A 27,034-nucleotide genomic window follows, 5' to 3' on the forward strand; every position below is an offset into this window, starting at 1 on the left:
TTCTTTTCCCTATTTTAGAATCAATTTACAATCTCACATCAGGGGTCTGATTCCAGATTTACAAATATTAATTCCATGGGATAAAATAATTCCCATTCAATATTATTTGATTCAGAAGAGCTCGTCAATAAATTCTCTCTGTGAAACTAGGTATGTACCAAACATAATACTATTAGTTTAAAAGCAATTGTAATGAGAGGTCCTTCTACTCTACAGCTATGTTAAATGTTGACTCCAAATAGACAGGACAAATAGTTAAACAAACTATGAAAGGTTGGAAAGTGTACATGTGCAAAGGGACTTGGGTGCCCTAGATAATAAATCGCGGAAAGTGAATGTGCAAGTGCAGCAAGCAATTAGGAAGGCTCAAGGAATGTTAGCCTTGTCACAAGAGCAGTAAAATCTTGTTTCAGTTATATAAAAGCTTAACCAGACTGCACCTGGAGTATTGCTGAAGTTTTGATTTGCTTACCTCAGGAAAGATATTACAATTGGGAGGGAGTGCAACAAAGGTTTGCCAGTTTTTCTGCTAGGTTGGTAGACTGTCCTCTGAACAGACAGTAGGCAAACTAGGCATATACTGTCTCGAGATTTTAAGATTGAACAATGATCTCATTGAAGCCGACAAAATACTTAAAAAAGATGTACAGGGTAAATGCAAACAAGCACAATTTAAAAATAAGGGGAATCCCATTTAGAACAGATACAAACAGCACTTTTATCTGAAAGGGTTGTGACCCTTTGGAATTTTCAAACCCAAAGGGCTATGGAAGCTCAGTCTTTCGAGTATATTTAAAGTGGAGGCTGATAGATTTCTGATTACAAGTGTAAAGGGTTATGAGGATAGTGCAGGTAAAAAGGTATTGAAGTGTTGGATCAGCCATGATCATATTCAATGCCAATGCAGACTCAACAGGTTGAATGGCCTACTCCTGTCCCTCTGTTTACTCAACATTCCACCCAAATTACTGATCACATCCAATGAATGTTCTCCCTTTCAAAATTTATTACATAAACAACTTGCATATTGATACAGTATCTTGACTGTAGTGAAACCCAAGGTTCACATCAATTCTATAAAATTAAACAGATACAATGACATAATTGTGCTAAAATCTGACAAACATTAACTTACAGTGCAGCAGAACAGATGGCAAGAATCTATCTCCATGACACATGCCAATTATAGTAAAATAAGCTGGAACATATCACCCTGAGGATAATTCTTATGTGATACAGAAGTTTTAGGAACTCGATGACAATGATTTTGAGAAGGCATTTGATGAAGTGCCACATAAGGTTATTGTGGAAAATAAAAGCTCATGGCTTAGGGGCAACATATCAGCACAGATAAAGGTCTGGCTGGTTGGCAGAAAACAGAGTGCGTGCATAAAGTGGCCTTTGCCTGATTGGAAGGAGGTGATGCGTGGAGTACAGCAGGGTTCTTTGCTGGTGCCTCAAGAGTTTGGAATTTACATTGATTTAGCTAATAAGTTGCAACATTTAAGAGGCATTTGGTTGGGTATATGAATAGGAAGGGTTTGAAGAGATATGGGCCGGGTGCTGGCAAGTGGGACTAGATTGGATTGGGATACCTAGTCGGTGTGGACAGGTTGGACTGAAGGGTCTGTTTCTGTGTTGTACATCCTTATGACTCCATAACTCTAAAGGATAAATGCATCAAAATGAGCATCCATGTGTCTCAAAGCTGGTCCTTTTCTCAAAGTTATGTGCCCTGGAGTTTTTTTTCCCCAGAGAGGGGTAATTGGCCAGGCTCCAACAAGGGCTGGGTTTTAAAGGTTTATTCGGGCCCGCTTTGTTTACCTCTAACATATAATGCTTCCAGTTGAAGGCTTTCATGTCTTAAAAACAGGCATAATCAAAGGGGAGCAGCCAGCTAGCTGTGTAGCTAGCCTCTGTTTAGATAGAATTAGTTCAGCAGCAGGGTGTGTGAAGAAAGGCTGCTGCCACTAAGTCCAGCCTGGTACTCTCTCTCTCTCGCTTAAAACCTGTAAGCCTTTGTTTGATTCGACCTTTTGTGCCAAGAGGGTGTTTATGGGGATTAGATTAGATTAGATTCGATTAGATTACTTTCAGTGTGGAAACAGGCCCTTCGGCCCAACAAGTCCACACCGACCCGCCGAAGCGGCAACCCACCCATACCCCTACATTTACCCCCTACCTAACACTACGGACAATTTAGCACATCTTTGGAATGTGGGAGGGAACCGGAGCACCCGGAGGAAACCCACGCAGACACGGGGAGAACGTGCAAACTCCACACAGTCAGTCGCCTGAGGCGGGAATTGAACCCAGATCTCTGGCGCTGTGAGGCAGCAGTGCTAACCACTGTGCCACCGTGCCGCCCACAAATTGATGCAAGTATTTTTGGAACAGGATCATTAAGTCAGGATAGTTGGTCAGGTTTTTGGATAGGATAATTAATCCAGTATTCTATATTCTGTTCTTTGTATTTCATTCCGTAATCTCATAAATAAATTGTTTGTTTAAAACTTAGCAGTCGGACCAACTAAATCAGAAATATCCACTGTATATTTACATGAAACAAATAGCAAAGTTACAGTCTGGGCTGCCTGCTGGAAAATGCTTTGAGGGATCAGGCCTAGTCCATAACACATGTCAATGGCCTTTATTCAGATTATTGCTCCTGCATACATGCAGACTAGCAAATGGGTGAAACGCTGACACTTTTGATCCTGCAAAGTGCCCAATCTACCTCAAATTGTTGTGGAAAGGCAAAGTATTTCAAAGATTTGAAGAACAGGTTAGGGAAGCTGTTTCATGCTGCTACTATTCTGGATAAGTGTTATTTCCATTAACAGAAGCTACAATTTGTCCAAAATGTCATTCTAACTACCACTTGATTGAGAACAACCTATTTGACTCAACATTGATTACCAGTGCCAGGTACCTAATCTGCTTTAAGACCAATCCCCACTGAACCACACCTGATACTCTAAAAGTAAGCAAGTGTTTAAGTAGGACCTTCAATGGACAGAATAACAGTTGAAACTGGAGTACCATGGTTTGGCAACCTTCCAGAGGTGTATCCCTCATTAGGTACGAATCTAGCAAGTAATGCAGCTAATAGCCCATGAGAACTGTTAAACTTAAATTTCTAGGAACACCTCCAAACAGAACTGGCATTGAGTGCTGGTACTGCAAATACTATTTAAAAGAAAAGTCAAACGTCTAGACCCCAGCAATTATCACAGGGCATGAAGTGATGGAAAGGAATAATAAGATGTATAAGGAGTGATGAATTTAAATGATTGCAGATTTCACATCAACATTATTTCACCTTAAATATTAAAAACATACAGAATATCACCTCAATTTTTGTAGTCAGTTCTTTGATGACTGATGAGTACACCATCCCCGGGTCGCCATACCTGTCTACCTCCAGTCACACCCACCTGTTCCTGATCACAGACCAAATTTTAATGACCTAGTCTGAGGGTTGTGACCACCCGTGGAAAATAAGGAGCCTTTCCAATCAAATCTGGAGACAGACAAGGCTGCCCCTTCTATCTGGCCTAGTTGTTTGTTCCATAGAATGTTTTGGCAAGTCCTTCAAGAATGATGAAGGGCTTATGCTCGAAACGTCGAATTCTCTATTCCTGAGATGCTGCCTGGCCTGCTGTGCTTTGACCAGCAACACATTTGCAGCTGTGATCTCCAGCATCTGCAGACCTCATTTTTTACCATAAGGGTGGCAATCCCAGGCTATGGGGTGCAGGACAGAGCCTCCCACCCCGTTTATGAATAATGTCGCCACTTTCTGCTCACATCTGTTGGCAAGCAGACCAATGAGCATCAAAACAAGCTCAATTGGCCTCGATGGCAAAAGGAAATTCACAGCAAGAGCGAGGCCATTTTCTTCGGGTGCTGAAGTAACTAACCTTTTTCCTCTTCACCCTCAGGTCAGACTATCTGAAGGTGCTGACAATATGATTCAGAGGGAGCACAGTCAACATTAAAAACTGAAAGGAGCAAGTAGTGATGGGCAAAACCAAACCTGGGCATTTACATGTGATCACGCTTTGTCACTGTGGGCAAGAATCTGGTCATCAGGTATAAGGGCCACTCAGTGCAGTTGTCTGGTCCATTCCACACGCCTGTTCTATTGCGATTACTTAAATCATCTTGCTCTACATTTCAAGGTCAAAAGTGAACTGTACTCTTAGGGACAAGATACACAAATATCACATTAAACTGGGAATATATTCTTGGCAAACAAACATGAAATGCCTCTAAAGTCACTAAGGATAGGTTGCCATGGAACATTCCCAGCAGTTGACTACATCATACCATCTAACCTCTGCAGAAACACTTGTGCAGAAAGCTAGGTTTGACTCTGAGACCATCAGGCAGTGGTCCACATGAAACATTGGAGGCGCCTTGATGGTAAAGGAAACAGTAGACTTTCTCATATAATTCTCTTAACACAGTCAAAAATCTAATCGGACGGTTATGGCGTAGATAAAGATCTACCAAATGGAATAGGAGAACAGCGGCAGCAGCAACTCGAAGGCTGGGAGCTTGCACCAGGGGCCTGCCGGGAGCGGTGAGTCACTGACTTGTGCTTTTAAATTTGAAGTCAGAGAGCAAAGATTTCTGGGAAAGGAGGGACTTCTTATTTTTATTTCCATCCTGCTATATAAGTTAGTGTCTCCTCAACCCGAGACCCTATCTTTGTAGGGCCTCCCACCCAACCATCTCCTCTAACCTTAAAGACCAAGGACATATCAGGTAAGCGTCTCTTTTTTACTTTGTGACTAAGGGACTAGCAGGGATGGCAGTGCAGGGAGAGCAATGTCCTTCCTGCATGATGTTTGAGGTCAGGGAAGCTATTCGTGTCCCATCCAAGTACATTTGCAGGAAGTGTACCCGACTCTCACTCCACCAAGACAGTGTTAGGGAACTGGAGCGGGAGCTGGATGAACTTCGGATCATTTGGGAGGCAGAGGCTGTGATAGATAGGAGTTACAGGGAAGTAGTTATTCCTAAGCAAGAAGAAAGCTGGGTAACTGTTCGAAAGGGGAAAAAGCAGTCAGTGGAGGGACCCCCTGTGGTCGTTCCCCTGAAAAACATGTATACCGTTTTGGATACTGTTGAGGGGGAATGACTTACCAGGGGCAAGCAGTGGGGCCCAGGTGTCTGGCACAGAGCCTGTCCCTGTTGCATAGAAAAGAAGGAGGGCAAGGAGGAGTGTGTTAGTCATTGGGGACTCAATAGTTAGAGGCTCAGATAGAAGGCTTGTTGGGAATGAACAAGACTCGCAGTTGGTGTGTTGCCTCCCAGGTGCCAGGATCCATGATGTCTCGGATCGTATCTTTGGGGTCATGAAGGGAGAGGGTGACCAGTCTCAAGTTGTTGTCCATGTAGGTACCAACGACATAGGCAGAAAGAGGGATAGGGATGTAAGGCAGGATTTCAGGGAGCTAGAGTGGAAGCTGAGAGCGAGAACAAACAACGTTGTTGTCTCTGGATTGTTACCCATGCCACATGATAGCGAGGCAAGGAATAAGGAAAGATATCAGCTAAACACGTGGCTGCAAGGATGGTCCAGGAGGGAGGATTTCAGGTTTTTGGATAATTGGGGCTCATTCTGGGGAGGGTGGGACTTGTACTAACAGGGCAGTCTTCACTTGAACCAGAGGGGTACTAATATCTTGGGTGGGAAATTTGCTGGTGCTATTCGGGTGGGTTTAAACTAGCTCAGCAGGGGGGATGGGAACCGGAGGTGCAGTTGCAGTGCACAGGAGGATGAGAGTAGGAAGGACAGGGACAAGATTTCAGGGTCACAGGAACATGCTGGCAGACAGCAAACGTTTAAAGCATGTCTACTGCAACGCCAGATGTATCCGAAGTAAGGTAGGTGAGCTTGCAGCATGGATAAGTACCTGGGACTTCGACATTGTGGCCATTTCAGAGACATGGACAGAGCAGGGTGTGGAATGGATGTTGGAGGTTCCGAGGTTTAGATCTTTCATTAAAAACAGGCAAGGTGGTAAAAGAGGGGGAGGCGTGGCCTTGTTAGTCAAAGATAGTATAACGATGACTGAGAGAATTTTTGATGAGGACTTGTCTACTGAGTGGGCTGAGGTTAGAAACAGGAGGAGAGGTCACACTGCTTGGAGTTTTTATAGGCCTCCGCAGAGTTCCAGGGAGGTGGACGAGAGGATTAGCAAAATTATTCTGAGTGGGAGTGAAAGGAACAGGGTGGTCATTATGGGGGATTTTAACTTCCCCAACATTGACTGGAAATGTTATATAGCTCTAGTACGTCGGATGGATCAGTTTTTGACCAATGTGTACGGGAGGGGTTTCCTGACACAGTATGTTGAAGGGCCGTCAAGAGGGGAGGCCACACTGGATCTGGTGCTTGGTAATGAACCAGGCCAAGTGTTTGATTTAGTTGTAGGTGGGCACTTTGGAGAGAGTGACCATAATTCAGTTACGTTTAGTTTAGTGATGGAACGGGATAGGTATGTGCTCATACACTGCCTGCCATGGAATCTATACTGCAAAAATCAAAGGCATTGCAATCATACTGAGACATCTAAAAGTGAACATGGTGGAAAGAAAATTGCATTTTACTACACTTGGTGGTTTTCAAGTCAAAAGGTTTTGTAATGTACTTCTAGAAATATAATGAATAAAATGCATTCTTGGAGAAAACAGCAGGCCCAAAGTCACCACAAAAACAAATGAGTCATCCTCTTTCTGTTCATGTGCTTTTTATTTGGTTACAACACGCATCAAGGTGCATGGTAGACATCCTCTTGGCTGCTCTTCTCTCTAGCAGCTATAATCACAATGATGTAGTGCAGAATTTGTCCCATTGTCTCTTCTGCTGACTCTTTGGAAAGCTATCCAGTTACTCTTAGTCCCCTGCTTTTATAGAGACAACATTTCAGGACTTTAAGCATTCATCAAATTTTCCTTTCATAATTAGTATATTACACACAGATACTCTTCCAAATGATTGAGAATTGTAAACAAATTTTACTATTGCTGAAAAATGTTCCCTAGAGATGATTAAAAAAAATTAGCTGCCCTTTCTAAATCTATAAAATCAACATCCTTCTTAAATGATTTGTTTTTCTCAATAATAGAATAGTCACTATTAGCATCAGAGAAGAATACAGACAAACATAGGCGGTCATTTCACACCCTCTCGAAGAGCTTTTTTGTTTCCCTCCCAAAATTATAGAGAGAAAGACATAAAAGAAAAGCAGTTTTTAAATCTTGGGACAACCATCAAAGCAATTCCATATTATTAATCTTACAGTCTACATAAATAGTTTGATGTAAGCTTCTTGCTGCTAATTAAATTCAAAGGATTTAGACTGTAGTAATACTCAAAGGCAAATCAGTTCTTATTGCAAATGAAACTAAACAACTAGGGAGCAATAGGTGTTTTTCAGTACTTCAAACCAAGGGGCTGGAAACTTGCTGAAAATTATAGAACAGAACAAAAACAAGAAAGATCAAGCAAGAAGGTCAGATCTTTTATTTTTAAAATGTTGTTTAACTGCAGTGATATTGCATTCCAGCTTAACATAGTCAATAAATAGACTGGGGTTGTTTTCCTTGGAGCACCAGAGGCTGAGGGGTGACCTTAGAGAGATGTATAAAATCATGAGGGGCATGGATAGAGTAAATAGACAAGTTTTTTCCCCTGGGATGGGGGAATCAAGAACTAGAGGGGCATGGTTTAGGGTGAGAGAGATTTAAAAGGGACCTAAGGACAAATTTTTCACACAGAGGGTGATGAGTGTATGGAATGAGCTACCAGAGGAAGTAGTGGGGAGGCTGGTACAATTACAACATTTAAAAAGGCATCTGAATGGGTATATGAATAGGAAGGGTTTAGATGGATATAGGCCAAGTGGTGGCAAATGGGACTAGATTAATTTAGAATATCTGGTCAGCATGGACGAGTTGGACGGAAGCATCTGTTTCTGAGCTGTACATCGATGACTTGGTGACAGAATAAAGAAATCTTGTGAATACTCTACCTGCCCTCCTTTTGGGCTCTTTTTTGAACATCTAAAAGCAGTAATTGAATTTCTTGTCTAAGCAGATCTTTGATTGCAGGAGACTCTGGTAGAGCTGCACGTGAAGCTTGCAATTGAGAAACTGTCAATCTGGTTGCTCTCATCCCTTGCCATATTTCCAGGAAAGTGGACACCTAAAATAGAGACCAACATGCAAAGCTATAAACAAATGAACAAGTTGATTGCCGCACTGAGTGAATAACTAGAAAATAATGGCTAGCCAAGAATGATGATACAGACTTATAGTGTGCCCCAGTGAAGTAACATATTAAGGAGTCACATAGCAATCTAAATTAGAGCAGTTTAATTCCAACAGTTTTTATTTTGACAAGCTGATTTTATACGCAGACTGTAATACACATTTTAGGCTAAATTATTCCATGTAGTATAAAATTCTATTTTTGGAGTTTGATTAATTCAAAGTTCATGCCATTTGAAAACAACAATTTTCAGTGGATTTCTGTGATCACGTCGAAAAGAAATGGGCTGTTAGAGACCAAACCAGCACTTCCCTTGCCCTCCCACACCCCAAACCCCACCAAAATATTTCAGGGAGGTAGCCTAGACCCTAACTTTTACTTTATCTTAAAGGCAAGTGTAAGGTGCTGTGTTCCAGAAACACATGATTAAATTGGTCCACAGCTAAGCTCAGAGTCAGAGATGGACAGCTCGGATACAGACTCTTTGGTCCAACTTGTCCATGTTGACCAGATAGGCTAACCTAATCTCGTCCCATTTGCCAGCACTTGGACCTTTTCCCTCTAAACCCTTCCTATTCGTATACCCACCCAGATGCCTTTTAAATACAGGGAGAACTAGTTATTTGGATACAGATCTGACTCAAAGGTGGTGGTGGAGGGTTGTTTTTCAGACTGGAGACCTGTGACCAGTGGAGTGCCATAAGGATCAGTGCTGGTTTCACTACTTTTCATCATTTATATAAATGATACTGATGTGAGCATAAGAGGTATAGTTAGTAAGTTTGCAGATAACACCAAATTGAAGGTGCAGATGACAGTGAAGGAGGTTAGCTAAGATTACAACTGAATCTTGATCAGATGGGCCAATGGGCTGAGAAGTGGCAGATGGAGTTTAATTTAGATAAATGTGAGGTGCTGCATTTTGGGAAAGCAAATCTTAGCAGGACCTATACACTTAATAGTTAAGATCCTTGGGAGTGTTGCTGAACAGAGACCTAGGAGTGCAGGTTCACAGCTCCTTGAAAGTGAAATCACAGGTAAATAGAATGGTGAAGGCGGCGCCTGGTATGCTTTCCTTTATTGGTCAGAGAATGGAGTACAGAATTTGGGAGGTTATGTTGCGGCTATACAGGACATTGGTTTGGCCACTGTTGGAATATTGCGTGCAATTCTGCTCTCATTTCTGTTGGAAAAATGTTGTGAAACTTGAAAGGATTCAGAAAAGATTTACAAAGGATGTTGCCAGGGAGCTATATGGAGAGGCTGAACAGGCTGGGGCTGTTTTCCCTGGAGCATAGGAGGCTGAGAGGTGATCTTATAGAGGTTTATAAAATCATGAGGGTCATGGATAGGATAAATAGACAAAGTCTTTTCCCTGGGGTCAGTGAGTCCAGAACTAAAGGGCATAGGTTTAGGGTGAGAGGGGTAAGATATAAAAGAGGCCTTAAGGGCACCTTTTTCACGCAGAGGGTGTTACGTGTATGGAATGAGCTGCCAGAGGAAGTGGTGAAGGCAACATTTAAAAGCCACTTGGATGGGTATATGAACTGGAAGGCTTTGGAGGGATATGGGCCAGTTGCTGGCAGGTGGGACTAGATTAGGTTGGGTTATCTGGTTGGCATGGATAGGTTGGACCGAAGGATCTGTTTCCCTGCTGTTCATGTCTGTGACTCTAACTCTAAATGCTCTAATTGTACCAGGCTCCACCACTTCCTCTGGAAGCTCATTCCATACAGCGACCACTGTTTGTGAAAACATTGCCCCCTACATCACTTTTATATCTTTCCCCTCTCACCCTAAACCTATGCCCTCTAGTTCTAGACTCTCCCACCCGAGGGAAAAAAGATCTTGTCTATTTATCCTACCCATGCCCCTCAATTTTATAAACCTCTATAAAGTTACCCCTCAGCCTCCGATGCTCCAGGAAAACACCCCCAAGCCTATTCAGCCTCTCCCTATAGCTCAAATCCTCCAACCCTGGCAACATCCTTGAAAGGGTTCAGAAAAGATTTACAAGTTTCACAACATGCTTCCAATAGGAAGACCAGAATTGCATGCAATACTTCCTCCAGACCAAAGGGGTAGCCATGGGCACACGTATGGGCCCCAGCTATGCCTATCTCTTTGTTGGCTACGTAGAACAGTTGATCTTCCGTAATTACACCAGCACCACTCCCCACCTCTTCCTCCGCTACATTGATGACTGCATTGGTGCCACCTCGTGCTCCCACGAGGAGGTCAAGCAATTCATCAATTTCACTAACCCATTCCACCCTGACCTTAAATTTACCTGGACCATCTCTGACACCTCCCTCCCCTTCCTGGACCTCTTCATCTCCATTAATGACGACCGACTTGACACTGACATTTTTTACAAACCCACTGACTCCCATAGCTACCTGGATTACACCTCTTCCACCCTACCTCTTGCAAAAATGCCATCCCATATTCCCAATTCCTCCGCCCCCGCCGTATCTGCTCCCAGGAGGACCAGTTCCACCACAGAACACACCAGATGGCCGCCTCGTTTAGAGACCGCAATTTCCCTTCCCACATGGTTAAAGATGCCCTCCAACGCATCTCGTCCACATCCCGCAATAACTCCGCCCTCAGACCCCACCCCTCCAACCGTAACAAGGACAGAACGCCCTGGTGCTCACCTTCCATCCTACCAACCTTCGCATAAACTAAATTATCCCCCGACATTTCCACCACCTCCAATATATCCCACCACCAGGGATATATTTCCCTCCCCATCACTTTCCGCCTTCCGCAAAGACCGTTCCCTCCGTGATTACCTGGTCAGGTCCACGCCCCCCTACAACCCACCCTCCCATCCTGGCACTTTCCCCTGCCACCGCAGGAACTGTAAAACCTGCGCCCACACCTTCTCCCTCATCTCTATCCAAGGCCCTAAAGGAGCCTTCCACATCCAAAGTTTTACCTGCACATCCACCAATATCATTTATTGTATCTGTTGCTCCCGATGTGGTCTCCTCTACATTGGGGAGACTGGATGCCGCCTAGCAGAGCGCTTTAGGGAACATCTCCGGGACACCAGCACCAAGTAACCACACCGCCCTGTGGCCCAACATTTCAACTCCCCCTCCCACTCTGCCAAGGACATGGAGGTCCTGGGCCTCCTTCACCGCCGCTCCCTCACCACCAGACGCCTGGAGGATGAACGCCTCATCTTCCGCCTCGGAACACTTGAACCCCAGGGCATCAATGTGGACTTCAACAGTTTCCTCATTTCCCCTTTCCCCACCTCACCCTAGTTCCAAACTTCCAGCTCAGCACTGTCCTCATGACTTGTCCAGACTTGTCCTACCTGCCTATCTTCTTTTCCACCTATCCACTCCACCCTCTCCTCCCTGACCTATTGCTACTTTCTTCCCACCCCACCCTCCTCTAGCTTATGTCTCCACACTTCAGGCTCACTGCCTTTATTCCTGATGAAGGGCTTTTGCCCAAAACATCGATTTCGCTGCACTTTGGATGCTGCCTGAACTGCTGTGCTCTTCCAGCACCACTAATCCAGAATCTGGTTTCCAGCATCTGCAGTCATTGTTTTTACCTCGTTGATTATATTCCAAAAGTGACCTAACAAATGCCTGTACAGCCACAACATGACCTCCCAACTCCAATACTCAATGCTCTGACCAATACAGGAAAGCATATCAAACTCTTCTTCCACTATCCCATCTACCTGCGATTCTAATTTCAAGGAACTATGAACCTGCACTCCAAGGTCTGTTTGTTCAGCAACACTCCCTCGGACCTTACCGTTAAGTGTTTAAGTCCTGCTCTGATCTGTTTTGCCAAAATGTAGCATCTCACATCTGTCTAAATTCAAACTCCCTCTGCCACTCTTTGTTCCATTGACCCATCAAGATCCCGTTGCACTCTGAAGTAACCTTCTTTGTGGTCCACTACAGTTCTAATTTTGGTGTCATCTGCAAACCTACTAACTGTACCTCCTATGTTCACATCCAAATCATTTATATAAATTATGAATAGCTTCCCCATTGTAGGCTCTTGCAGAGACATGGGATTGAGGGTGATTTCACAATTTGGATCAGAAATTGGCTAGCTAAAAGACGACAAAGGGTGGTGGTTCATGGGAAATGTTCATCCTGGAGTTCAGTTACTAGTGGGGTTCCGCAAGGATCTGTTCTGGGGCCACTGCTATTTGTTATTTTTACAAATGTGGGCGTAGAAGGATGGGTTAGTAAATTTGTAGATGACATTAAGGTCAGTGGACTTGCGGATAGTGCTGAAGGATGTTGCAGATAACAGAGGGACATAGATAGGCTGCAGATCTGGACTGAGAGGTAGCAAATGCAGTTTATTGTGGAAAAGTGTGAGGTGATTCACTTTGGAAGGAGCAAAAGGAATAAAGAGTACTGCGCTAACGGTAAGATTCTTGATAGTGTAGATAAGCAGAGAGATCTCGGTGTCCGTGTTCATAGATCCCACCCAGGTTGATCGGGTTATTAAGAAGGCATATGGTGTGTTAGCTTTTATTGGTTGAGGGACTGAATTTCGGAACCACGAGGTCATACGACATCTATACAGAGCTCTGCTGCGGCCACACTTGGACTACTGTGTACAGTTCTGGTCACCACATTCTAGGAAGAATGTGGAAGCTTTGGAAAGAGGAGATTTACTAAGACGTTGCCTGGTATGGAGAGAAGATCTTTGAGCGACTAGAGGCTGTTTTCATTAGAGAGGAGGAGGTTGACAGGTGACTTAACTGAGATACAAGATAATCAGGAGGTTAGGTAGGGTGGCCAATGAGAGCCTTTTGCCTTGAATGGTGATGGCCAGCACAAGGGAATATTGCTTTAAATTGAGGGGTGATAGTTATAGGACAGATGTCAGAGGTAGTTTCTTTAGTCAGATTCGTAGGAGTGTGGAAAACCTCACCAACAGCATAGTAGACTCACTAACTTTAAGGGAATTTAAATGGTCATTGGATAAACATACGGATGAAAGTGAAATAGTGCTAGATAGGCGGGCTTCAGATTGATTCCACAGGTCAGCGCAACATTGAGGGCCAAAGGGCCTGTACTGTGCTGTAATGTTCTATGTTCTATGAAAAGCAGTGGACCCAGCACCAATCCTTGTGGCACTGAACTAGTCACAGACATCCAGTCTGAAAAGCAACCGTCCACCACCACCCCCTATCTACTACCTTCAAGCCAGTTCCAAATGGCTAGTTCTTCCTGTATTCCAGAACATCTAAACTTGCTAACCAGTCTCCCATTGGGAACCTTGTTAAATATCTTACTGAGGTCCATATAGATCACTTCTACTGCTCTGCCCTCATCAATCTTCTTTGTTACTTCTTCAGAAAACTCAGTCAAGTTCATGAGATAAGATTTCCCATGCATAAAGCCATGCTGACTATCCCTGATCAGTCCTTGCCACAGCATGTGCATGTACCTACTAGAGAAGATGCAAATCTTGACCTACTCTTGGGAAATAAGGCAGGTGACGGAGGTGTCAGTGGGGGAGCACTTTGGGGCCAGCAACTGTAATTCTATTCGTTTTAAAATAGTGATGGAAAAGGAAAGACCAGATCTAAAAGTTGAAGTTCTAAATTGGAGGAAGGCTAATTTTGACAGTATTAGGCAAGAACTTTCAAAAGTTGATTGGGGGCAGATATTCACAGGTAAAGGGACAGCTCCAAAATGGGATGCCTTCAGAAAAGAAATAACGAGAAAGTATATTCCTGTTAGGGTGAAATGAAAGGCTGGTAGAGAATGCTGAATGTCTGGAGAAATTGAGGTTTTGGTTAAGAAAAAGAAGGAAGCCTGTGTCAGGTATAGACAGGAGAGGTCGAATTAATCTTTTAAAGAGTATAAAGGAAATAGGAATTTACTTGAGGGAAATCAGGAGGCAAAAAGGAGACATGAGATAGCTTTGGCAAATAGGGTTAAGGAGAATTCAAAGGGTTAGAACAAATACATTAGGGACAAAAGGATAACTAGGGAGAGAATAGGGCCCCTCAAAGATCAGCAAGGCAGGAGATGGAGGTGATCCTAAAGTATTTTACATCAGTGTTTACTGTGGAGAAGGACATAGAAAATATAAATGTGGGGAAATGTGGTAACATCTTGAAAAATGTCCATATTACACAGAGGTGATGGCGCTGGATGGCTTTAAACACAGAAGTGGATAAATCCCAAGGACCTGATCAGGTGAATCCTAGAACTCTGTGGGAAGCTAGGGAAGTGCTTGCTGGACCCCTTGCGGAGATATTTGTATCAATAGTCACAGATGAAGTGCCGGAAGACTGTAGGTTGGCTAATGTGGTGCCACTATTCAAGATGGTAAGGAAAAGCCAGGCAAGTTGAGACCGGTAAGCCTGACATCAGTGGTGGGCAAGTTGGAGGTAATCCTGAGGGACAGGATTTGCATGTATTTAGAAAAGCAAGGACTGATTCTTAACCCTTACAATGCAATTAAATGCAACAAAATGAACGATCAGTATAACTTCACTCTATTTACATACTTAACAAGACAATGTATTACTTAAGCACTAACCACCAATTCTAACATTGACAGCATCCCATAGATACCCTTTGGCAAAAAGCAATGCAGCAAACACAGTTATTATTCTCACGTGTTGTCTCCCTCCATTCCAAAAGAAAGAAAGAAACAAACCAACCAACAAATAATTTGCCCTTTCTGATTTCTAAGAGGAAAATTTTCTAATCTTCAATCTAGCAGTACAGATAACATGAACCATTCACTCCAGCAGATGGTTAGTGAAAAAAACTAAAGGCAAAACCAAAGTCCTCTGGGTGTGACAGCCTGATCCCACCCACTCATGATTCTTTTGTCTAATTCTAAAAAGACACCCCAGGAGAAACCCAAAGCTGTTTACAGACTGTCTGCTGGGTGGAGTCACGTTGGCACCATTGTGACAAAACCCCTGTGCCAAAGAAACAGGACAGAATACATTTTTTAAAAGGCACAGTATCGTCACAGTGGTGTAGTTGTACTGGCACTAGAAATCTAGAATCTCAGGTTAACGTTCTAGGGTCAGGGATTTGAATCTCACCGTTGCAGATAGTGAAACGGAATTTAATAAAAGACAGAATTTAACATCTAGCCAATGGGTGGTCATGTAGCATTGACAATTATTGTAAAACCTTATCTGGTTCACTAATATTCTTTACGGAAGGAAATCTGCCAATCTTTTCCAGTCTAGCTCCCATGCAATTCCAGAGACAATTTTGAAATTGTTTATAATTTTAACATACACTGTCAAATCTGCCACAGATTCACTCAAAGCAAATTTAGTCATTTCATAAGAAACATAATAGTAAATTACTTTTAAAGCAACTCTGTCTTCCTTCCAAAAGACTCTAAAATAAGAGAAGAGGTCCAGGCATCCAAAAGACCTCAGTTATACTAAGACAATATGGGGTAAAGCAACTGTTCAATATAGGGGCGTACTTTCACAATTCATTAAAACCCACAACATAAATTAGCAAGTCTATTATGACTGAGGCTTGAGGAATGAATATACTCTTACACTACTGCCAGTACTCCACAGATCACAACATGAAAGTACTTTTCCCTGTTACCAAAATGGTCAAAAAAAACCTGATCTGCATGAAGTTTTAAATAAAAAGATCAATCATGTTTGTTTAATAAAGGTAATTTTTAGCTTACAATACAATACAAAACTTTCAATGAAGATGCAATAACTGGCAAACACAATCAGTAAACTTAAAGTACATGTACTTCTCCTATAATGTGATGGTTGCATTCTTGTGCAACTCCGCATTATAGAAAAATCACGCTTTAGATACAGCACTTAATATTGGTTATGTAATCACGTTACAGGCAACATATTTGAAAAGTTCATGCTTTAGAAACAGTGTCTCCAACTCAATCACATTACAGCAAATTCCTTTTAAATATCCCACAGCATTCACACATTCAAGAAAAAAGTGCACTTTTAAAAAATAATTCCTGACCTTTGGGAGTTATTCAAGAAAACAAGTAGGATAAAGCTTAGAATATTTCTGAATTATGTTGCTCTGATATTCTGCTGCATGTGGTCAAGTTACTAATCATGCATAGTTGTCTCTGGAGTTTTAGCAGACACAACTTGCTCAAGAAATATAAAATTAAATAATCACTTTTTCTGAACAGCAGGTAGGGCTTCACCCTGAACTCAATAAAGAGGATTTCCTTGCAGAAAATGGAGAGCTCAATTGGGAAGCCCTTCCATACAAAATGTCTTAAAAAAAATTCTCCAACATGTACAGTGATCTGTCATTGACCTCTTTTAAAGAAATTATTCCAGGCTATTTCCATAAAACTTGAAATCAATCAATTTTTCTACAATCTAAATTTGAATCCTCTCAGAATTATTAAATACAATGTAACGTAACATCATGAATAATCCAAGTTAAACTGTTGGAGGTTAATTTCCAGAGGAATTGCTTGGAATGTTATGTTAGCTAAATATAGAACTACACTTAAAGCATACTGTGAACAGTTCTTGTCATTGTGCTACAGCCAGCCTCAGAAAAGCTACAAAAATTATTTATAAAAGGATGATGCCTGAACTGACGGATTTATATTTTAGATTAGATTAGGTTACTTACAGTGTGGAAGCAGGCCCTTCGGCCCAACAAGTCCACACCAACAATCCAAAGAGCAACCCACCCAGACCCATTCCCCTACGTTTTACTCTTTCACCTAACGCTATAGGCAATTTAGCTTGGCCAATTCACCTAACCTGCACATTTTTGGACTGTGGGAGGAAACTGGAGTACCCAGAGGAAACCCATGCAGACACAGGGAGAATGCGCAAACTCCACATAGACAGTTGCCTGAAGTGGGAATTGAACCCGGGTCTCTGGCGCTGTGAGGCAGCAGTGCTAACCACTGTGCTGCCCACCATCAACAGGAAAGGCTGGAAAGGCTAATATTCCTCTATCTAGAAAGGAGAAGGCTGACAGGTGACTTAATAGAGAGCTTTAAAATAATGAAACAATATAACTGGTTAGCTGGGTAGAAGGTGATTCTACTGGGGGTGAGGTTCCAACTCAAACTGGTTCATTGTTTACATCTAAATTTGTTAAAGCTCGCTTGACTTTCCTACTAAAATGAGAGAACAAAAAAAATTAAAGTATTAAAGATCCTTTATTGATTGCTTCTCACCATGTGGCAGGGGAGCCCAGCAATCCCAAGCACGTGCTTACACACTAGGCAGTGCAGCAAGCGCTCTCCCATGTGATTACACAAACCAAGGCTGTTTATATCTTTTTATAAAAGAGGCATTTCCTGCAGTTTCATGTGCAACTGCCCCCCAATTCAGTTACTGCTGGGACATGTTGGGGCAGAACTACTGCTGGGACATGTTGGGACAAGCCTTTGTTTTTTATTTTCTTTGTTTACACTTGGCCATGTCCAAGCTAACCACACCCTGCCCCAACACGATTTTGTTTAATATATCAGTTTCAAAAAGTTTCATATGGTAAGAGATTAGCAACAGCACAGATGTTTACATGAGTTTTCAGCTATTTGTTAGATATGATCTCACATAGTCTCACAGCAGTATTGCTGTAGACAATTGGACAGATCTAACTGATAATACACTATTAAGTGACAAACTTCAGGCCACCTTTAGAATTGAAGATATTTTAATGTTAGTTACATCCGTCCCAATGGAGCCCCAGATCTGTGAGATGATACCATGGCTTTAGGTGTATTTTGTCCTTTTTTTTGTGAAGAAAGGTTGAGACTGAGATACTGAGCTGTCAGCTCAAAGCTAATAAACTAAATAGATTACGTGGCTTTGGGTTTTTTTTAAAAACAAGTTGGAACAATAGAAGCAGCCTGGTCAGGCTCCCACAGAACCAGGATTTTTAGTTTCAGCTTTCCTGCAGTTGCTGGGGTCATGAAGCTGAATGTAGAAGCTCTTATTCCTCTCTCTCTGTTACAGACAAAAGCCAAGGTTCTCTTATGAATGCAAACAAAACAACTCAGCGTAAAAAGAAAACAATATAGTACAGATCAACAAGTAAAATGTAAAATTAGATAACTTCAGGAAAGCTCAGAACAAATTAGATTGTAAATTAACCCATAAGGAACATAACTTACAAAAGGTCTTAAATAGTCAAACACTTTTTGTGATGGGGGTGAGGAAGAGACAGAAAATCCTCTCCTGCCCTTGCTCTCTCATCACTGCCTCCTCACCTCTTCCCTTCATTTTGCCCACTTCTCAACTTTATTCCAGTCTCGACACAGCTTCCCATCCAACTCCATGCTCTCCTTCAGCCCTCCCCTATAAAGCTAATGTTTTTGGGGAAAATATATTAATCTCATACAAACGCCTTAATTCAATATCTAGTTAGTTATTTGCGTGCAATTATGTCCTCAATGATCCAACATTTACTAATGTGGTCACAGCATGTTTATAAATATATCTACAATCTTTCCAAATTGAACTCACTACCACGATGTGAAAAAGTACTTTGTTTAGGATTTAAACTAAAATACATTTGCAGAAAACTTCATTTTTTGAACTTCAATTCAAATCCATTCCAAACAAAAGAACAACATTAAAAAGATCTGAATGGTAAAAGTCTCTATTAGCTTCAAGCGAAATTCCAGAAAGAGAAATTCAATAAAACATCCAACAGGAATAGAAAAGCAATTGGAAAAAAAGTCATTCCACAGAAGGATCCTTACTCAAGTTTTATAGATGATCATAGCATTCCTGATACATCAAAAGTATAGCTCCCAGTTTCCAATTACACTTTTAATGCTCAAAGACATGATGAAACTTTCAGTCACCATATTATACTCTACTTTTCTGAGAACTACCTTTACTTTATGACACTGAGCAAAAATGCATTTAAGAAAAATCCTACCGTTTGCACCTGCTGTTCAGCATTAAGTGCATATCAAACATGTTAAGGCTTGTAATTTAAAGTAGCAAATTTAAGAACAGGAATGGGTCATTCATCCCTCAAACTTGTTCCATATTCAATGAGATCACCATTTATCCACCATTGCTTCATACGTCTTAAAACACAAACTAAAAACTACTTTTCTTAGTCTTTCATGTAATTCTCTATTTGTTTATCATTTCCTTTTTTTAAAAAAGGTTCATTTCCAGACATTTTGTCACCCTACTGGTAACATCTTCAGTGGGCCTCAGGTGAAGCAGTGTACATGATTCCTGCTTTCTATTTATATGTTTGCGTTCATTTGGGTTGGTGATGTCATTTCCTGGGGTGATGTCATTTCATTGTGTGGAGATGTGAGCTGTGAGAAGTGAGATATACTTCGGTGTGACAGCTACAGGTTGAGTGAGGTGGCAGATATAATCTAAGTAGATAAATATTGGTAAGTGGATAAACTTTGGTAACTAAAATAAGAAAGCAGATTATTGCTTGCATGGCTATAAACTGAGCGATGGGAATGCTCAACAAGACCTGGGTATACTCATGCACCAGTTGCTGAAAGCAAGCATGCAGGTATCGCAGGCAGTAAAGGCGACAATCTATACATTGGCCTGTACACAAACAAGCACATCTTGTTGCAATTATACAGGCATTGGTGAGGTCATATCTGGAATATTATGCAGGGTTTTGGTCTCCTTATCGGAGAAAGGATGTTCTTGCTATAGAGGGAGTGCAACGAAGGTTGACCAAATTGTTTCCTGAATGAGAGGACTGACATATGAAAACTGACTGAGTCAGTTAGGATGGTGTTCACTGAAGTTTAGAAGAAGGGAATCCCACAGAAATGTATAAAATTCTAATAGGACTGGACAAGTTAAATGCGAGAATGTTTTCCCAATAGTGAGTCAGTCCAGAACCAGAAACTATGGATAAGGGGCAAATCTCTTTTCGGGCTTGCCTTAATTGGTCAGTGCATTAGAACGTCATGCTGCGACGATACAAGACATTGTGAGGTCACTTTTAGAATTGTGGTTGCCCTTTTACAGGGAGAAAGTTGGTAAAACTTGCAAATCTTTTCTGCACCCTTTCAAGAATGTTGGCAGGTTTGGAGGGAGGGATATGGGGAAATGGCGAGATTAGGACATCAAGCTTAATGATCAGCCATGATCATATTGAATGACATAGCAGGCTAGAGGGGTTAAATGGCCCACTCCTGCTCATATTTATGTTTCTATATTTCTATATGTAAAATAGGCTGCCAATTCACTCTCTTTTCACATTAAGTCAACATCTACTCTCCTTTTACACTTCATATATCTGTAAAGCTGACATAGCCTTACCACACCATAGGGCTGCTCTCTCCTTAGGAGATGACTGATGGTGGTTTAACCAGAGGATCACCAGACCTCAGACAAGGTGAGAGGTAGAGAGAGGTAGAGAGAGGTAGAGAGAGGTAGAGAGAGGTAGAGAGAGAGAGAGATATATAGATAGAGATAGAGAGAGAGAGAGAGAGAGAGAGAGAGAGAGAGAGAGAGAGAGAGAGAGAGAGAGGTAGAGAGGTAGAGAGGTAGAGAGGTAGAGAGGTAGAGAGAGAGACTCATTCATGGTAACCTCAGCTGTTGCAGGAATTGAACCCAATGCCATTGGCATTGCTCCGCATCACAAATCAGCTGGCCAGCTAACTAAACTAACTGACCCTCAAATATTTGAAGTGTATCTATAAGGAAATAAGGCAACGCACAAGCAAGGTCAAATGCTTTATCAATATCTTGACCAAAAGTTCAGTTTCCTACTGGAAACACATCCCATATGCAGTATTCTGTGTTTTTGTATATGCAGAACTATTTATAGCCCAAATGATAGATTAATATTCAAATATTTAAGTAAATATTAGCAAAGTCACTTACTACTTATTGGTATCCTAGTTATTTTGCTGAATGGAATTATTTGTGCTGTAGATACAACTAATCGAGAAATAATGATGCTGTGTCTACATTCTAAACTGCAGTCAGTCAATCTCACAGCTTGCAGATCCATCAATATGAGCTTTGTTTTACAGTTTTAAATTGCATCAAATGGAAATGCTTCAGTAGCCATGTCAAGTGAACTATTGAGGTAAGCATAAAGGGACAGGGAAATGAAGGGCATAGAGGTTAGACATTTTCTGTTTATGTGAAAGGCTATTCAAATTGTTAACCCAGTTCTGGTTAAGCAGCATTTTATTTTCTGGAAAGGAACAAATGAAGAAAGCGGTTTAGTTTTAATATCGACAGTGGCCTCTCTATATTCCAGTCAACATTACTTAAATTAGGCTTCCAAAAAAATAAAGACATATTCTGAAGAGTAATGTAGTCCAGATAATACACAATTGATACCTCTTCCTTTTGTATAGGGATATATCTATTCATAGTTCCAACACCCACAATGTAGCATGAGAGTAAAAAGATGCAAATACAATCAACATTTAAGTGTTGCTACAATAAAACCCTTTTATGATTGCAGAACTGGTGTGCCTTCTCTGTGACTTTTATTTTAAGACTGCTTTATTTATCCTGGCCACATTTTTTTTTTAAAAACTGCCCATTGGGGAGGAACGATAATGTGACAAGTAGAATACACTAGTTTAGGCACCCAGCATAAATAAATCACCTACAATGTTATGGTTCTGTTCGCCGAGCTGGAAGTTTTTGTTGCAAACGTTTCGTCCCCTGGCTAGGCGACATCATCAGTGCTTTGGAGCCTCCTGCGATGCTCAGTGATAGGTCTTGCTTGCAACAAGCGAGTTTCCCTGTTGTAGTTTAAATAGATCAAGTCTATATTGACGTTTCCATTTCTCAGCAGCATATCTCAAGACTTGCTTTGCCACCAGTACGTTGATTCCACCTCTTCCCTTCCTGTGCCTCGATCTCCATCAATGCTACCTGCCAATTTACAGATGGTGAAACTGACCATCTTTTGCACAAGAGTTCGAAAGCCTCTGGGAGGTATCCAGGTATACTGTGTACACAGGTGCCACATATAAAAGGAGGTGCAATGACAACAGGCTTGGAACAGAGGGATTACAGAGAGCGAGAGCGAGAGCGAGCGCGAGAGACAGACAGAGTGTGAGAGAGACAGACAGACAGAGTGTGAGAGAGACAGACAGACAGACAGAGTGTGAGAGAGACAGACAGACAGACAGACAGAGTGTGAGAGAGACAGACAGACAGACAGACAGACAGACAGAGTGTGAGAGAGACAGACAGACAGAGTGTGAGAGAGAGAGTGTGAGAGTGGGGGTGGTTGCACAAAATTGAGAGAGCTGGAGCAGGGGTGATTGCAAGGAGGTAAAGGGAATGTGCAACAGCAGAGTGAGCAGTTACCAAGAATTGCAAAAGGAGGAGCAAGGGTATCAAGAGTTGTGACAGCAGGAGTAGAATCATGATAATGGGGACAGAGAGGATTCATAGAATCAGAGTCATACAGCACAGAAGTAGACCCTTTGGTCCAATTGATGAAGTTTCCCAAACTAAACTAATCCCAATTGCCTGAATTTGGCCCATATCCCTCTCAAGCTTACTTTATATGTCAAATGTCCTTTAATTGTTGTAACCGTATTTGCATCCACTTCTGGCAGTTTATTTCACATACAAACCATCCTGTGTAAAAAATTGCCCCTTGGGTCCCTTTTTATATCTTTCTCCTCTCACCTTAAAAAATATGCTCCCTAATTTTGAACTGTCCCCTCTGAGGAAAAAACCTTTGCTAAAAAACCTTTATCTATGCCTCTCATGATTTTATAAACCTCTATAGGTCATCCCTTAGCTTCCAACGCTCCAGGGAAAACGGGCCCAGCTTATTCAGTCTCTCCCTGTAACTCAAATCCTCCAGTCCCATCTGAGATTCAACCAACTATGGTGGTGTCGTCAGCATACTTGTAAATGGCATTAGTCTGGTATTTGCAACACAGTCATGGGTATACAATGAGTACAGTAAGGGGCTGATTATGCACCCCTGAGGAGGCTCCAGTGTTAAGTGTTAGTGACAATGAAATATTGTCCCCAATCTTCACTGATTGTGGCCCTCGGTGAGGAAACTGAGATCCAGTTGCAGAGAGTGGGGCTTAGTCCGAGATCACTAAGTTTAGCAATCAGTCTCAAGGAGATAACAGTGTTGAAGGCTGAACTGTAGTCAATGAGTAGGATTCTTACGTAGCTGTTCTTGGTTTCAAGATGTTCTAGGGAGGAGTGACAGGCAAGTGATATGGCATCTGATGTGGATCTGTTGGTCCAACAGGCAAATTGGAGTGGGTTAAGAGTAGTGGGGAGGCTGGAGTTGATTAAGTGAGGACTGCAGCTGCTGGAGATCAGAGTCTAGATTAGAGTCGTACTGGAAAAGCACAGCAGGTCAGGTAGCATCCGAGGAACAGGAAAATCCACGTTTCAGGAAAAAGCCCTTCATCAGGAATGATTAATGCCATGACCAGTCTTTCAAAGCACTTCATGACCACCAAAGTTAGGGCCACTGGGCAGTAGTCATTGAGATATGCTACATGAGTCTTCTTAGGCACAGAGATGATTTGGCCTTCTTGAAACAGGCAGGGACAGTGGGCTGCTGCAGGGAGAAGTTGAAGATGTCAGAGAAGACATCTGCCAGTTGATCTGCACATGCTCTTGAGTGCATGACCTCGTACTCCATCTGGTCCCATCGCTTTCCTTGGATTCACACGAAGGAAAACTGATCTGACCTCTGATGAGGTGACTGTTGGGTTAGGTTTGTCAGGTGTTAGAGTCATAGAGATGTACAGCATGGAAACAGACACTTCGGTCCAACCTGATCAGATATCCCAACCCAATCTAGTCCCACTTGCCAGCACACGGCCCATATCCCTCCAAAACCATCCTATTCATATACCTATCCAAATGCCTCTTAAATGTTGCAACCTCCACCACTTCCTCTGGCAGCTCATTACATACCTGTACCACCCTGTGTGAAAAAGTTGCCCCTTAGGTCTCTTTTATATCTTTCCTCTCTCACCCTAAACCGATGACCTCTAGTTCTAGACTCCCTGACCCCAGGGAAAAGACTTTGCCTATTTACCTTCTCCATGCCTCTCAATTTTGTAAACCTCTAAGGTCACCCCTCAGTGTCCAACACTCCAGGTAAAACAACCCTATCCTGTTCAGCCTCTCCCTATAGCTCAAATCCTCCAACCCTGGCAACATCCTTGTAAATCTTTTCTGAACCCTTGCAAGTTTCACAACATCCTTCTGATAGGAAGGAGACCAGAACCGAACGCACTATTCCAACAACGGCCTGACCAGTGTCCTGTACAGCCGCAACATGACCTCCCAACTCCTGTACTCAATACTCTGACAAATAAAGGAAAGCATACCAAATGCCCTCTTCACTATCCTATCTACCTGCGACTGCACTTTCAAGGAGCTATGAACCTGCATTCCAAGGTCTCTTTGTTCAGCAACACCCCCTCGGACCAGACCATTAAGTGTACAAGTCCTGCTAAGATTTACTTTCCCAAAATGCAGCACCTCGCATTTATCTGAAATAATCTCCATCTGGTCAAGATCTGAGGTACCCCTCTTCGCTGTCCACTACACCTCCAATTTTGGTGTCATCTGCAAACTTACTAACTGTACCTCTTATGCTCGCATCCAAATCATTTATGTAAATGACAAAGTAGAGGACCCAGCACTGATCCTTGTGGCACTCCACTGGTCACAGGCCTCTAGTCTTAAAAGCAACCCTCCACCACCCTCTGTTTTCTACCTTTGAGCCAGTGTTACCTCTCTGCCGAAATGGTGCTCAAGAAACAGCAGCTTACACTACAGCCTGTCGACAATGTCATTGTGCAGCAGTAAATTAATAGGCACTTTTTTTCAGTATTAGAAAACAATTGATATTTAGCCCCACTGAGTGAAGTTACAGCAAGTGGCCAGATGCTGCAGAGAGTTGTGCATTTGTCAGAGATTACCATGTACAAGACATAAGACAGGAGTGTGATGGAATACTTTCCACTCATTTGGATGAATGCAGCTCCAACAATTCTCAATAAGACCAGCATCATCCAGACAAAGCAGCACAGTTGATTGTGGAGGTTGTTTAGGGAACACTTGCTGATAGTGCTGGACAGGTTTGTCCCACTGAGGCGAGGAGGGGATGGTAGATTGAAAGAACCATGCATGACAAGGGATACAGAACATCTCAGCAAGAGGAAGAAGGAAGCTTATTTAAGGTTGAGGATGCAAAGATCACACTGGGCTCTGGAGGGTTGCAAGGTAGCAGGAAAGAACAAAAGAATGGACTTAAAGCTAGAGGGGGCATAAGAAAGTTTTAGCAGGTCGGATTAAGAAATACCCGAAGGCATTCTACATTTACCTGAGGAACAAGAAGCTGGCCAGAGTGAGGGTAGGGCTGGACAGGGATAGTGGAGGGAACTTATGCCTGGAGTCGGAGAAGGTAGGGGAGGTCTTAATGAATACTTCGCTTCAGTATTTACTACTGAAACGGACCTTGACATTTGTGAGGACAGCATGGAACAGAGATGCTCGAACAGGTTGACGTTAAGGAGGAGGATGTGCTGAAAATTTTGAAAGACATAGGGATAGATAAGTCCCCTGGTCCAGACAGGAGATACCGAAGGTTACTACAGGAAGTGAGTGAAAAGATTACTGCACCGTTGGCGATGATCATTGCGTCCTCACTGTCCACTGGAGTAGTGTCAGATGATTGGAGGGTGGCAAATGTCATTTACTTGTTCAAGAAAGAGAATAGGGATAGTCCTGGAAACTACAGACCAATTAATCGTACGTTTATGGTGGGCAAACTATTGGAGAGGATTTTGAGAGACAGGATTTATGGTTACTTGGGAAACCATAGTTTCATTAGAGATAATCAGCATGGCTTTGAGGAGGGCAAGTCTTGTCTCACAAGCCTTGTTGAATTCTTTGGGGATGTGCCAAAATAGACTGATGAAGGTAGAGCAGTGGATATGATGCACATAGACTTTTAGCAAGGCATTTAATCAGGTTCCTCATGGTAGACTCAGTCAGAAAGTAAGGCATGGGATATAGGGAAATCTAGCTGTCCGGATACAGAATTGGCTGGCCCATAGAAGACAGACGGTGGTCGTAGGTGGAAAGTATTCAGCCTGGAGTTTGGTGACCAGTGGTGTTCTGCAGGAATTGCTTCTGGGTCTTCTGGTCTTTGCGATTTTTCAAAGTGACTTGGATGAGGAAGTGGAAGGGTCAGTTAGCAAGTTTGCCGATAACAAGAAGGTTGGTGGAACAGTGGATTGTGTGAAGGGCTGTTGTAGGTTGGAATGGGACATTGACAGAATGCAGAGCTGGGCTGAATGCGGCAGATGGAGTTCAACCTGGAAAAGTGTGAAGTGATTCATTTTGAAAGGTTGAATTTAAATGAATGATACAGGGTTTCAGGCAGGATTCTTGGCAGTGTGGAGGAACAGAGGGATCTTGAGATCCCTGTCTATTGACCCTTAAAGTTGTCACCCAAATTGATAGTTGTTAAGGTGGCGTATGGTGTGTTGGCTTTCATTAGCAAGGGGATTGGGTTTAAGAGTCATGAGATTATGCTGCAGCTCTGTCAAGTCCCGGTTAGATCCCACTTGGAATGCTGTGTTCAGTTCTGGTTACCTCGTTATAGGAAGGATGTGAAAGTTTTAGAGATGGCACAGAGGGGATTTAGCAGGATGCTGTGGATTGGAGACCATATCTTATGAAAAAAAAAGTTGAGGGAGGTAGGAATGCCTTTTCTCATCGGAGCGAAGGAGGATGAGAGCAGACTT

At 42.4% G+C, this 27,034-nt stretch overlaps 1 protein-coding gene across 2 annotated transcripts in view; it reads right to left on the reverse strand.

Annotated features, from left to right (window-relative positions):
- ccdc24 (coiled-coil domain containing 24) overlaps positions 1–27,034 on the reverse strand; it is a 94,541-nt gene that overhangs the window by 41,930 nt on the left and 25,577 nt on the right. For both annotated transcript variants that reach the window (XM_060829870.1, XM_060829869.1), the window contains one exon: positions 8,049–8,221. In XM_060829870.1, coding sequence (XP_060685853.1) covers positions 8,049–8,221 — 173 coding nt within the window. The remainder of the gene's footprint in view (positions 1–8,048; positions 8,222–27,034) is intronic.

This window comes from Hemiscyllium ocellatum, chromosome 9, assembly GCF_020745735.1.
Source record: "Hemiscyllium ocellatum isolate sHemOce1 chromosome 9, sHemOce1.pat.X.cur, whole genome shotgun sequence".
In the NCBI taxonomy this organism is placed as follows: Eukaryota; Metazoa; Chordata; class Chondrichthyes; order Orectolobiformes; family Hemiscylliidae; genus Hemiscyllium; species Hemiscyllium ocellatum.